This window comes from Neurospora tetraspora (genome assembly GCF_033439725.1).
Source record: "Neurospora tetraspora strain CBS 560.94 chromosome Unknown B0H65scaffold_2, whole genome shotgun sequence".
In the NCBI taxonomy this organism is placed as follows: Eukaryota; Fungi; Ascomycota; class Sordariomycetes; order Sordariales; family Sordariaceae; genus Neurospora; species Neurospora tetraspora.
The window spans coordinates 5,911,834-5,925,166 of NW_026944384.1; the positions used below are offsets into that span (position 1 = coordinate 5,911,834).

General features: G+C 52.1%; 3 protein-coding genes across 3 annotated transcripts; 1 reads left to right on the top strand and 2 right to left on the bottom strand.

Annotated features, from left to right (window-relative positions):
• Nucleotides 1-4,506: 4,506 nt before the first annotated feature.
• B0H65DRAFT_459436 (uncharacterized protein) lies at nucleotides 4,507-5,627 on the top strand. Its single transcript, XM_062826458.1, has one exon. It carries the CDS (start codon nucleotides 4,989-4,991, stop codon nucleotides 5,292-5,294), a length of 306 nt encoding a protein of 101 aa, XP_062685199.1. The 5' UTR covers nucleotides 4,507-4,988; the 3' UTR covers nucleotides 5,295-5,627.
• A 3,482-nt stretch (nucleotides 5,628-9,109) lies between these two features.
• On the bottom strand, nucleotides 9,110-11,373 carry B0H65DRAFT_139232 (uncharacterized protein). The gene is made up of 3 exons (XM_062820905.1): nucleotides 10,572-11,373; nucleotides 10,428-10,508; nucleotides 9,110-10,361 (listed from the first exon to the last, which is right to left on the bottom strand). Exons 1-3 carry the CDS (start codon nucleotides 11,077-11,079, stop codon nucleotides 9,256-9,258), a joined length of 1,695 nt encoding a protein of 564 aa, XP_062685200.1. The 5' UTR covers nucleotides 11,080-11,373; the 3' UTR covers nucleotides 9,110-9,255.
• Nucleotides 11,374-11,667: 294 nt separating this feature from the next.
• On the bottom strand, nucleotides 11,668-13,290 carry B0H65DRAFT_587099 (NACHT domain-containing protein; the record flags this gene model as incomplete). The annotated part of the gene is made up of 2 exons (XM_062830963.1): nucleotides 11,668-12,899; nucleotides 13,239-13,290. The coding sequence occupies 2 exons, from the start codon at nucleotides 13,288-13,290 to the stop codon at nucleotides 11,668-11,670; spliced, it is 1,284 nt and encodes a 427-aa protein (XP_062685201.1).
• Between the last annotated feature and the right edge of the window lie 43 nt (nucleotides 13,291-13,333).

Sequence of the window (13,333 nt, forward strand, 5' to 3'; positions counted from 1 at the left end):
GAAGGCTAAAAATTAGTATATAGTAGATTAATCTTAAGACTTATACTTATAGCTGGCTCTTGGCCTTACTTGCAGCTAGTTTGGCGATCTTCGGGCCGGCCGGCTGCGGAAACACTAGGGACAAAGGATTAGTATGCCAAGATCTTTCGGGAAGGAGTTTTTGTATGGCAACTACGGGACCCTCGATCTGAATTCTCAGAGCGGGGATGGAGAGGGTAAGGGGGTGTTACGAACTTAAGAGACAAAGGGGCGGCCCAAGCCCTTGGGACCCGACAAGCCCCGCCTGTAGATAGACAGTGTAATCCTCGGAGCCAAGGTTGGCGCAGAAGGGCACAAAGGGGCTCACCGATGCGAGTGGCTCACGGTGAGCCAGTGCTCACGGTGAGCCACGACTCCCAGTGAGCCAACATCACGATACGTACTCAAGGCGGAAGAACAATGAGGGTCCCGCAGGAGTATAAAGGGGCGACTGGAGAACTCAGATTGTCAGATAGTTCGACAGTTGCCAATTGATCATTATCACCGAGACTAGTATTACGAACATACTTGTTGTGAACCTTTTGGCTTCACCGAACGACTCTGATAGTTTACTACCTTCAGCTATCTCATTTAGGCAGATCAGACTGCCGTTCGTCACACATAGAGCCGTCGGTGTAAACGACGATATCCGAGGGATCTAGCCAGAGAAGCCATTCTTTGAAATCCTTGGCAGCCCTATCCTTAGACGTGGGCGCTGGATCCTTGTGAGTGTCTCCGTTATAAACGGGCGGCTGTAGAATCGGCCGCGGGAAAGACAAGGCGAATTGGGCAGCCGTCTGTAGCGTTGTAGGGCGGCGAGGCAGGCCGTGCGGCGTGACTCGAGATTCCGAAAGACGCAGGACAAGCGGGTGGGCGGGATCTAAGGCGAGGAGGCGTACGGCGTGCCGCCGGCGGACCGCTTCTAGAAGAAGGGGGGCGGAGGGCAGGCTAGCTTCGCGGTAGAGAATAGCAAGGCGGGCCGTTCTCCACACCGGTAAGCTGGCGCGGATGGCAATGTTAACCGCCGTCTGGACTTTACGGACGTGGTCCGCCAGTCCGTTGTTAACAAGCGGGAAATCCCCTTGTTTGCGGTGAAGGGCGTGCTTCTTATGGCCTGGCCACCAAATTTCAGAGCCAAAGAGGGCCTTTAGCAGGACGACGGCCTTCATAGCCTTCACCATGGAGCCTCAATGTGGTGCTTCCAGTTCAGCTTGCTATGAAGCCAAATCCCCAGCCAACGCATTGCCGGCTGTGTAGACACCTCGACTCCTCCGTGCGTAATAGTCGGGAAAGGCGCGGTTAGTCTTTTCCTGGAGAAAAACTGAATTTCTGTCTTATCCGGGGAAAAATCGACAGCGTTGTCTACTCCCCATCGGACCATGGCGTCCAACTCTCGTTGGGCCTTCCCTGCAACCTCCTCGTTCGAAGAGCCAGTAATAAGGACTGTACAGTCGTCTGCATATCCAAAATGCTACGCTTCGCTCTCCCCGAGGCGATGTACTGGCTCTGTGTAGAGCAGGTAGATGATTGGCGAAGCTGGTGAGCCCTGGGGGAGCCCGCATCTAAGGCGACGCATAGGAGTAGTCACCCCTGGGTATCGAACGTAGGCCATGCGGTCCGTCATAAAAGACTCAACCCAGCGGACCACGCAGTCTGGCTACCCTTGCTCCCGCAAACGTAAGACTAGCCTATTCACTAGGACGGCATCAAAGGCACCTTTAACATCCACAGCTACTAGTGCAGCAACGAGTCCCTTATCGAGTATAGCTTCGATATCGTGAACCAAAGCTTCCACAATGTCGACAGCCGAACGCCTTGGGAGGGCACCAGCCTGCTGGGGATTTAAGACCCCGTTAGAAATAGCCGTCCAAGCGATCCGCCTACCAATAAGGCGTTCAATGCCTTTCATAAGGCAAGATAGGAGTGAGACGGGCCGCCATCCCTTGGCCGTTGTTTGGTCTTTCCCAGGTTTCGGTATCATAACCACTTCCGCCTGTCGGAAGACTTGGGGGTAGTAGCCGGTAGCGACGCAGCCTTGATAGAGCTGCTGGACAGAGTCTTTAATAGATTCCCAGGATGCCTTCAACATACGGACCGTAATGCCGTCGGCGCCAGGGGACGTATTGCCAGTACCGCAAAGGGTTTTGTAGACTTCGTCCGCGTAGACGACGGACGACCAGGGTAGGCGACGGCGTGGTACCGTAGGTGTCCAGCCGGTTTCGAGGTCTTCGTCTTCGCTATTCCTTTCTAGCAGGGCCGTACGGAGGGCCTCCGCCTTGGCCTCTAGCTCAATAACGGTCTGCCCGTTGATGACTAGCGGGGGGCCTCCATTCGGTCGCGGGGCTTGTGCCACGCCACGATCCGATAAATATCCTTGTCGTTTTGCGCTTTAGTAATAAGGTTGTCGAAAAACAACTGCTTTGCTTCTCTGACTACCCTCTTATACTCCTATCGAAGCGCTTCTACCCGTTGGGGGATGGGATTCGGGTTGTTGTGCCGATAGTTGCGGAATATTCTAGATGCCTGCGCACACGTCTTATTCCACCACTTTGCGTTCCTCTCAGGTCTCGAGGGCCTGCAAGAGATTTGGAGGGCCTCTGTAAGAACGTTACAGAGGGCCTCAGCGAGTTCGTCAAGCCTCTCCGGGGCTTCTTCGCCTGCGGGAAGGAGCGGAACCAAACCCATAAGAAAAGAGACGTTTTCAGCATAAAGCTTAATAGCCTCTAGGTCTTCCCGAAGGACTAGCCGACGGCGGGGAGGCTTTACCAGCTGGGTAGGGATGTCCGTGATACAAACCTGGTGATCAGAACCGCAGTCCAATTCCGGAGCGACCCTTGTTGAGCAAAGGGGAATATTCGAAAGGGTGAGGTCGATAGTATTGCCACGATTATATGAGTAGGAATGCTGGGCACCGTTAGTAAATCGAGGTCGTGCTCTACAACGTAGTTAACAATACGCGTGGCGCATTCTGACGTCTCTGCGCCAGGTTGCCAGGTGTGGTGTTTAGCATTGAAGTCGCCAGCGAGGAGTGTCCTTGCTGTTGGTTGCCAATTCTGAAGAGTTTCAAGGGCGGAAACGTCGTCGGATCGTCGATAGATATTAATGAAGGTGATTCCTTGCGTCTTTACCCATAGAAGATCCCTTGTAGACCCGAGAGTAAACCCCCCGGCTGCCATATCCTTACGAACGTAGGTGGCTACGCGTGGGTGGGTGGCTGCTTCCTCTGTCCAAGTGTGAATTGGGGTATAGAGGGCGTAGAGAGGGTGTCCGGGGATACCAAAACGGGCATCGTAGAACTACGCGCGTGGTTCCTGGATTATAATTACATCCGCTCCAATTTCACTAGCGATTTGTAGGGCAATCTCGTGTGTATCTCGTATTCGTACTACGTTGGCTTGAAAGACACGCAACCTAGACTTATCTAGATTGTTCAAGCCGTCACGAGAGGGGGTCGGGTATCTATTCATAGGCCAGCGGCCCTCTTAGAGGGCGTTTTGTGGCGGCTGGAGCGGCGGACCGCAAAGTCAGAGGACGAATGGTCGCTAAGCTGGACCTCTATCATATCCTCATCAGCTCTATCAGCCTCATCTACTGGGGGCTGAGTTTGGGTAGGGCTGTCGGAGTCCTCAGGGCCGGAGGGGGCAGAATTGTAGCTGGGCAGCTCACCGGAAGACGTGGCGGAATCTTCCTGGCTGTCCGGGGGGGGGGGGGGGCGGTCGTATTTCCTAGTGAAAAGAATGCCTCCGTCGCCAAGACTTTTTGTTGCAGGAGGAAGATGGACATCTTGCGGCAGCACGTCGCTAGGGGCGTGCAGGAAGTCATTCTGAGGCTCTTCAGAAACGACGCGTCGCGCTCTCAGTGAGCGCAAGACTTCCCACTGGGATCCAAGCGTGTTGTTCGTCTTTGTTTATCTTCAGGTTATCGCGCTTAGAATCCGCTTGGCCCTCGTCATCTCATTGTTTCGTTGAGTCGTTGAGCGTTGTCGCGTCGCCGCATCGCCTCGTCGTTGTATCACGCCATTGTGCTACCTCGTCGGGTCGGGTCATCGCGTTTCGTCCACGCCACTTTAAACGTAGCAATTACCGCGCAGCGGGACGCCTCAGTGTCTCTGTTCAGACGACGGTTTCACGGACAGGGGTTTCGGGATCTGAAACTTTCTGTTACGGGGAGGAGCACGAGTTTGACGGCGCCGATGGATACGGTTGAGATTGGGACGTTGCCTCTGCCTTTGGAAGAAGGGGGTGGGGAAGGGATATAGATACCGGTGTATGCGCGGATTGGACACGACAGGAGTCATGAGACGTTATTTGGGGAGGTGGAGTATTTTCGCACACTAAAGGAGCCGATTTTGAGTAGGGCGTGGGTGTTTCAGGAGCGATTGTTGAGTAGGAGGACCCTGCATTTTGGGAGTAGCGAGGTGTTGTGGGAGTGTAGGAGTGGGTGTTTTTGTGAGTGTGGGGGGATTGAGAGGGCATATATGTTGAGTGTGCGGAATTTGAATAATAACGCTACTGCTAGTTGGGGGGCACAGGGGACGGGGAGTGGTAACGGCAGAGGTGGAGGGGATGTTGAGATTAGTTCGGGACTGTTGAGTCCGCAGCTGCCGCTGTCGAGGTCGTCGACTTTTGAGCCGGGGTCGTCTTTGACGTCTGGGACTATACCCAAGAAGGTGTTGTTTTCTAATCTTACTTCTGGTTCACGCCGGGCACAGATGATGAAGGATAGCCGGCTTCTGCACGACTTTTTCCTGCGTTGTGTGGAAGAGTACTCCTTCCTTTCTCTAACCAAGGAACTCGACCGCTCTTTTGCGTTAGCCGGCATCGCGAAACGAATTCGCTCCCTCCTCTTCCCTTCTGATCGGTACCCTCGCCGGTTTATAGCTCCGCGACTTGCCGAGAGCGCTGCTGTGGCAACCCTACCGCCATGAGAAAGTGTGTCGAGCGGGTAGTAACATCCCTACTTGGTTATAGATGTTACGGTCATGCTATCCGGTGAACCCAGCGGCATACGAAAAGGGAAAATGGAACCCGGCGGCGAGTAAATGTTCAGTACGGTATAAGCACATGATACGCTCGGGGTACGAATTCGAGCTCGATGAGCGACTGGTAGTGGATTCCGATCCGGCGAAAACATGGTGTGAATACGAAGGAGATAACGAGTTTGGCAAGTTGAAGGGCGGGCAAGTTACGTTGAGAGCGGCATATAGGTGGGGAGTAGTGTGGACTAGGGGTATTGTTACAAACCAACCCCTCGGACCAATAGATAGCCACACTTAGATAAGGACCAACAGGAGCAAGGGTCACGTGGAATGAGACAACTCGGCGAACGGCTCATGGTAATGAGCCGCTAGCCGGGATAGCTCACGGACGGATGAGCCGCCGGCCGGACCAGCTCACGACCAAGTGAGCCAGTGGCCGGAAGGACTCACGGCCGGGTGAGCCGGGCCTGACACGGGCTCACGATGCCGTGAGCCTATGGACGGAACGACTCACAATGACAGACTATAAAGGACGACTGGAGAACGCAGATCGTCAGATAGTTCGACAGTAGTCAATTGATCATTATCACCGAGACTAGTATTACGAACATACTTGTTGTGAACCTTTTGGCTTCACCGAACGACACTGATAGTTCTTACCTTCAGCTATCTTATTTAGGCAGATCAGACTGCCGTTCGTCACAAAGGATCATGGTTTGATGATCTATACGACAAATTAATCACGATGGAAGGGCATGTATGAGGAACTAGGCAGATGAAACCTGTCGTCTGTTACTCTAGCAATGTCAAGGAACGCTAATACTACACGCGAAGCCCAAAGTGTCACGGCGGCTAAAAACCACTACACTATTAGGCCCGTGTTTCCACAAAAGGATACAAGTAACCGAAGCTGGAAGATTCGGTACTCAAGTGGTCTTATATAGTTGTTTCGAACCGCACGTAGTTCCGTATCGCGTCGGCCGTCACACAAAGGCCAATCCGCGTATCACAACTTCAAACTATGATATTTGCTCAGACGATTTCAAATAAAAAGTCACCTTAACATGATGAATACCAGCGGCGTTTATTATTGCCGGTAGGGCCGACATTGCAGGTTTGCCAAGCCCCTAATATCTGACCCAGACCAGTTCGATTTTAACACTTAAGCATTTGAGTCTAAAATAACATCCGTGTGACGGCTGGGACCGTCAAGGGTCTTTCACGTGCACAGATCCCATTGAGGGTGGCTTCCATTCACGGGTTTGTTTCAGATGGTTCAGGTTCAGGGCTTGGCCTGGCTCCCTCCCAGAGTTCAGGGTATAAAACCCAGTCCTCCCCACTGAGCCTTCCCTTTTGGAAGTTTCCTTCCTTCTTCAACTTATTGTCTTCAGTCCAAGTTAGCCATTAGGGTAGTACAGTCTTTGCACATCGTACCCATCCCTGGTTACGCCGTGACACTTACCAATTCGGCCTCTTCTCTTTTAAATTTATTGTAGGTATAGTCCTAGAGTTGTACGGGTAAGCTGGTAGTAGTATCGTCTATACTAGCGGACGTCTCTATATTAATAAGATTAGTAGCCGGAGTAGTTGGGGGCCGTAGGGTAGACGTTGTGACGGTGCCGGTCCGGCCATGACCAGAAAGGGCGTCGAAATGAACGGAATGCAGGTGAATGGAATGCAGGTGAATGGAATGCAGGAGAATGGAATGCGGGTGAAGGGATTAGAGGACAGCGACCAGAGTATTTATTCGGGTCTACACGCATGTATCTAGTTCTCTTCCTCTTTTCTCCTCCTCACCTTAAATCTTCTGTCATAGATGGTATCTTAGCTTTGCCTTCGACTTATCCATACTAGCGCCCTTGCAGATTACTTAGTAGGGAGATATAATCTAAGGATAAAAAAGACCGTTTAGGACTACGTACAGTAAGGAAGAGGAGGAAGAGGAGGCAGGGGAGGAATGGGAGGAATGGGATTATTTAGATTTTACTAATGCCTAAGAGAGGAACGGCGTGACACTCGGGTCGACGTCTTGGCTGGATTTGTTTTATTTAGATCTCTGAGAGAAAGCAGGCTTGGCCTACCGAACATGCCCTCTTTCAGAAAGATACGGTGGAAGAGTTATGGATGAACGAGGGGGAGGTGTCAAAGGAGTCGAACAAGGAGGGAGGTGCATATGTTTCTTCTTCAAACGAAGCCAGTTCCGAGCTTGACGACAATGAGGCATCACACAGTGGTAAAAACAACAACCACGAACACAGGCAACCAGTCCCGGATCCCAAAGAGACGCAACGAATCTGAGGTCGACGTTGTGGTACCATCAAGCATCAACCCCTGACACCAATGAGCCGGCTCTGGCCTGTTCGGAGCCTGCCTGACGGGAAATCGCCTAACCAACAAGAGGATATGGGAAACCAGGGGCATCCAGAGCCTGTGACAATTCACGCCGGGCAACGGGACGATCACCGCAGGCCTGAGGTGCTGGGTTTGGTTTTTACCCTGCCCTAGAATAGGGCGTGAGAGAGGTGTCGTGGTCGTCAGGACTTGGAGCGTTTTCTGCCTCTTTCGCGTCGGGTTATGGGTTTGGGGACTGCATCGAGCTTTGACGGGTATTGGGGCGGTATTGTCCTGAGATTTGTTAGATGTTACATTTACATCGACTGCGCTTTAGTATTGCTTCCGGATTTTTACAGCAATCTTTTTGGTGCTGGTGGCCAATTCGGATAATAGGAAATCTGCATTCTGGTTTTGCTTGGAAAGCTGGTTGAGTTGGATAGGGAGGTACACTTTGAACTGTTAATAACGGAAAGAGGCACACAAAGATGACATCGGAAAGTCAAGGGATTACACAGGTCAGATACACGGAGCTCTTATTCAAGTAAATATGCATATATGGACAGCACTCAGTTAGTTGTTTGCGCAATACCTGTTCTGTTAGTCATTTCTTGCATTCATAGATACTAGAGTTGGAGTTGAATACGGCATAAAGTTTTTGTTTTATCCCGTCTCTCGAGTGCACAGAATGTGAGATGAATGGTGAGAATCAAGGCAGCAGTGTTGGAGATAGGATAGTGGCCGAAAAAAGGGTGAAAGGACCGCACAGCGTCCGATCGCTTTGGTTTCCGATAGGTCAAGCATAAAGTTGACCTTCGTTTGAGGTGGTATCTCAATTTCCTGGTGATGTCTTTGATGTGAATGGGTTGATGAGGGATGTTGAAGACGTGCAAAGGAGATTGCAAACGGAGAGGAAGGTTCAATGCACACATGTTCCCGGAATACACGGACCAGAGGATGATTGATCTGATGTGAGGTCGAACTGGGCGCAAGCGAGGAGGTCAATTGAAGGGACGGGCGGTACAAGGGAACATCGAGATCGAAGCATAATTGGGAAAGAGTAGGGGTGCGCACTGCAAGGGGCGACGAGAGGGCCGGGAGGGGTCTTTCGTCGTCAGCCTGCTCGCCTGCTCGCCTGCTTTGCCTGCTTTGCCTGCTTTGCCTGCTTTGCCTGCTCGACCTGGGAAAGGTTCATGACGCGGGGGCTGTTGCTCCTGCCACGTTTTATGTCGTGTTCCTAGGTAGGAGCGTGATCGAGGCGGGCTCTCCTGCTGCCTGCTGACCGGGTTAAGCCGCAAAGAAGGAACCGTTATCACCTCAGGATGCCGCAACCATTAGCGCCCACCATACCTTTCTTGTGACGGAATCCGTAACATCCAATCGATTTCTGACCTGATATTGGTGGATGTGGTGATGGGAATAGGCACATAGGTAGGTAACGACTACTCACTTAGGTAGGTGCGGGTACGTCCAATGTGTGTGAACGGAAAGGGCATATGGAGTTTACTAGCGTAGCCTTGGGCTTTCTCAAAGATGGAAAGAGCAGCACACGCCTTTCTAAGGAAAGCAAGCTGGACTGGAGGGTGCGATAACGCTGGAAATCTCTACGGCCAGAAGGAAGGTTCCACTCTTCCATTCCAATGCTCTTTCAACCCAAACCCTTGACGATCGCAAAACCATTGTCACACCGCTGACCAATCTGGACCTGATTCAAACGCAAAGCAGCAACAAGTAAGTGCGTTCCTAGCTTCGAAAAAAAAGACAGTGTTAAACGACAGTACATGTAACAAATGAGCTGACAGCCTAAGGAGATTGCAGACAAACCCGATTCAGCATCCAACACCAACGAAAGCCCACGCCCATGTTCCATCACCGCCTCTGGACTCAAACCTTCTCTAGCGGCCCAATCTCACGCCCAATCTGACCTCTTACTCCTCGTCCTCGATGATCAGAGGGCGCTGTCTTCTGTTGATCGAAGGCTTCAGGTCGCCAGACGATGCAAAAGGGGAACCGACGTTACGCTCCGGCACGGGAGTCGTTTCCTGCGAGCTTCTGCTGATTGATGGCGAAGACGAAGACCGACCACTATCACCGGCAATCGACATCCTTCCGAATGCAGTCGCCATATCATCCGAGTCATCCATCGCCCCCCTCGTCGAGATGCTGTCCATGCTATCGGGAAAAGCCTGTGCTGCGAGGTGTGGGTTGTAAGAAGTCGAGCTTCCCGCTCCGATGTAGCTTGTTGGGCTCGAGTTGGAATCGTGGTGCTTCCTCTCGGCCACATGACCAGTAATCCACCTCTTAATCGTCTGCCTCAGTGTCTCCAACATCTTATTATGGATATCCTGCCTTGTCCTTATTGCTTCAGCGACATTGACACCGTCTTCGTTATAGATATCCGGTGCGCGCCACGCATGGTAGATGTTCCCATGACCACCCCGGAATTCCACTCCGCTCGGATGACTATCAATATACAGCTTGCACAGCCGACAAGTGGGCTTGCTGCAACCAATATAGCGATCATAGTCTGCCTCACCGAAGAAGCGCAGTGTTACACCCTCGCGCTGTTCCTCAGTGAGAATTGAGTCCAACAGCAGCAATTCGGCATGCACGTACGGCCTAAACTTGCCCTTACTTCCTGTCCCGTATGCCTTGATTTTGTCTGTCATGGCCTTCTGCTGCTCTTCCGGGAGATTGGCATTGTATACTTCGGCCATTTTCATTTTCTCTGGAAACCGTTTCAAGATGCCGTCAACGGCACGACGGACGTTCGGGCAGCCAGATCGAACACTGGATGGGACAGCTACGACCTCGAAGTCTTCAAACAGCTCCCGGCGCCGACGTCGCATGGAGATGAGCACCTTGACGGCAATGGTATAGGAGTGAAGACGGCCAAAGGCGTGCCGCAACTCGCTCCAGGGTGTCTTGTTAGCGGGGTCCCTGTCTGCTTGGGCCTTGTCGCGTATGAAGCCTTCGAAGAAGGAGTTGTGAAGCTGGCCTATGGTATCCAGGAGTTCCCGTGTTTGGCTTACGACTGCGACAATGGTTAGTACCTGCACGTTTAATAGGGTACAAGAGCAAGTCACTGCTGTTTACTTACAGCTCTCCAGACTCGGCTCTTCTTCTTGTGCTGATGCGCAAAGCTTCTTAAGAGAATTGATATGACGAGCAGCTTCTCGAGCTGGATAAAAGAAGACGATTAGTTAGGACAAATTTGTTGGGAAATAGCAGTGGGCACCCTTACCTTCTGCAGTATCCCCCTTTTCACAGACCCCCGCACAGAAATCCGTTACTTGAAATAAATTATCGACGTACTTCTCGATGGCAGGTCGATTGAACGCCAGGATCCTTTCGAGAACCGTACCGAACACCCCGTTCAATTGGTCGTCAGCAGCGCTGCCCAAGAACCCAAGAATGTTGGCGATATAGGTCTTGACATCTTCAAGCTCCTCGCTAGTCCGCTGGTTGGATGCAAATCGATATTGAATCTGGCCAGGCTGCAGGACAGCGAATGCTGTAACAGTCTTGCCTTTCGAACCGTTGTCGCATATCTGGCCGAGCTTGTTGACGAAGCATCGAAAACTATCCCTCGAGGATCTCCCACTATCGGACTCGAGATCGGGCTCCTTGACGCTCTCCGCCTTGTACTTGACTTCCTTCAGGCAATAAAGGAAGAGAACGGCCTCGTAGAATCGGAGGTTGAGACCTGATTCCAGAGGTACGATGTTTGAGGGGAGGTCGTCAGTTGACATGTTGTCGATGCTTGGGAAGGATGGGTAAGGAAGATCCCAGGTAAGTGCAGTCACAAAGAAAGACTGAAGTGTTCTGGTGCGCTGTTGATTTGAACTAGGTCGATACGGCGTGGTGTACGTCGTCGGAGTCGAAGAAGCCGCGCTCTTCGAAAGTTTTTATACGATGGACAACGTCAAAACCCTGGACCGAGTACTTCATCTCTAGCTCATTTTGCCAGAGGCATTCATCGTGAGGCCTACAGCATGGGCGCGACCGGTTTCGTCGAGATTCGATCGTGATCTCACCTTCGTGAGGCCCACCGCCGCGCAAAAGACGAGCTAAGAGCATGCCTCCACGCGCCGACGCAGCCTGCGTGATGGGATTGACAACAAACAACAAGGCTTTTAGCCCCTTGGAAGTCGGAAGAGGTCTATGCAAAGGTTAAAGGCCCTTTTGCCCAGTTCTTACGCAACAGCGCGAGTCCAAGGAGCTGTTTCGGTTGTTCGGAGACCTGGGTCGAATGGAGGCAGACAGGTCGTGCATTGGAGGCATGCCATTCTTTATCTACTTTTACGCCTCACCTCGACAATCGAAAGCCTATCATAGTTTCAGTTGCCTCTCTTTGGGCCAATTGGAGGGCGTTGGAGGAAAGGACTAGGTCGTATTATTGGGCTAATATCATGGCTATACGCTACCAATCCTACTGCGCTAGTGGGAGTAAGGGCCCCATCACGGTCGTGGGCCGTGTCATCGCTAGGTTGCCCTAACGCGGGATCCCAGATCTTGATCGTGTCATCGTCAAGCTCGAGGCTGAGTCTGGACTGCTGCGCGACGATCGCCAATTGTTCTTCGATCTGCACCCAGTTGCGACTAGATACAAGCCACTTGACACGAGCAGACACAGATGATATCTGGACGATCAACTTGAGAAGCTGCGGTTGGCCTCTCACACATTCGTCCAGAGCATCAATCGCCAGATAGGTGACCTTCAAGTTCGGGTCTTCTAGCATCTCGCATAAAACCTTAGACAGGACGATCCATGCCATTGCGTCATCGGAAGGGTATGTGTTCTCCGGTAGATGTGAGAGCAGGCGTGGTTGCCGGTGGGCAAGTAGGTAGATTAAGCCTCGTAGTACGGCAATTGCGTTATTGATGCGCGAGTTGGTAGCTTGGCAGAAGAAATACGCCAAGTTGCCGCCGTCAGCGATAACACGCCGCTCTAGCTCGTTAATGATACCGCATAGCAATACGGTCTTGCCTGTGCCTGGAAGTCCCTTGATCCAGAGCAGGCGACTCTCCTGCAGCTGGCGCCATCGGTTGAAGTGGGGGTTGTCGAAGACCCAGCGGTAAGCATCAGCTGGCAGACTACCCTTCGCCAGCTCGATCCGCTCCTTTTCGACGTGCGGTTCACGCGGGTCTATGGGCCACAATTTTGCCAGACAGAGGTAATCCTCGTGAACCTTGTCCTGCAGCCGCTTCAATGCTTTCTGCCTTCCTTCGCCGTAGAGAACCGGCATATGCACATCGAAGATGCCGAATAGAGAGTACATCTTGTCTTCCTCGTATTTTGTGTCACGCTTCTCGATCCATCGCATACGTTCGGCGACGCTGAAATCAGATAGAGGGACACCTTGGAAGGCTTTTCGTGGAATTCCGGTTATATCGTGGATTTCTTGTTCCAGAGACTCCTTATCTCCCAGGCGCTGGCCCTCTTTAGAGAAGAATTCGACGATCGTTGGGGCAATGAGCTCTTGGAGGGTCCATCCTCGGGAAAACCATCTGCTCTCTCGAAAGGCCGGTTGCCAACCGGGACCGTCGCCGTGTTGATGGGTTGAGACGTCTGCCAAGTACACGTAACATTTCACCGCGCTGCGGTACCAATGGAATATGAGTCTATGACGCAATAGTGTATATCACTTCCAGTTCTAGTTCTTTTGAGAAGGGCGAAGGTAGCGAGCTACAAGAAGATTCTTCAACGTGAACATCGCACTGTCGCGAATCCCCGAGTCAACCTATTTGTGGCGTGAGGCCGCCCCAACAAAGCGGGATTGCCGTTTGGTGGTGCCGTTGTAGTTCCGAAGTGAAGCAGGTTTGATCGGATGCGGGGATTGCGCGGGCAGTACAGCCGACTATTTCTGCTGAGTCGTCATCTTTTGGATCCATGTCACCTTTAGTCTACAGTCGATTATGCTTTGGATCAGAGCACGCTTGTGGAGAGCGAGATCTGGCATCGTGGTTCCAGGAGGAGATATCTCGGTGGGAGAGACGGAGATA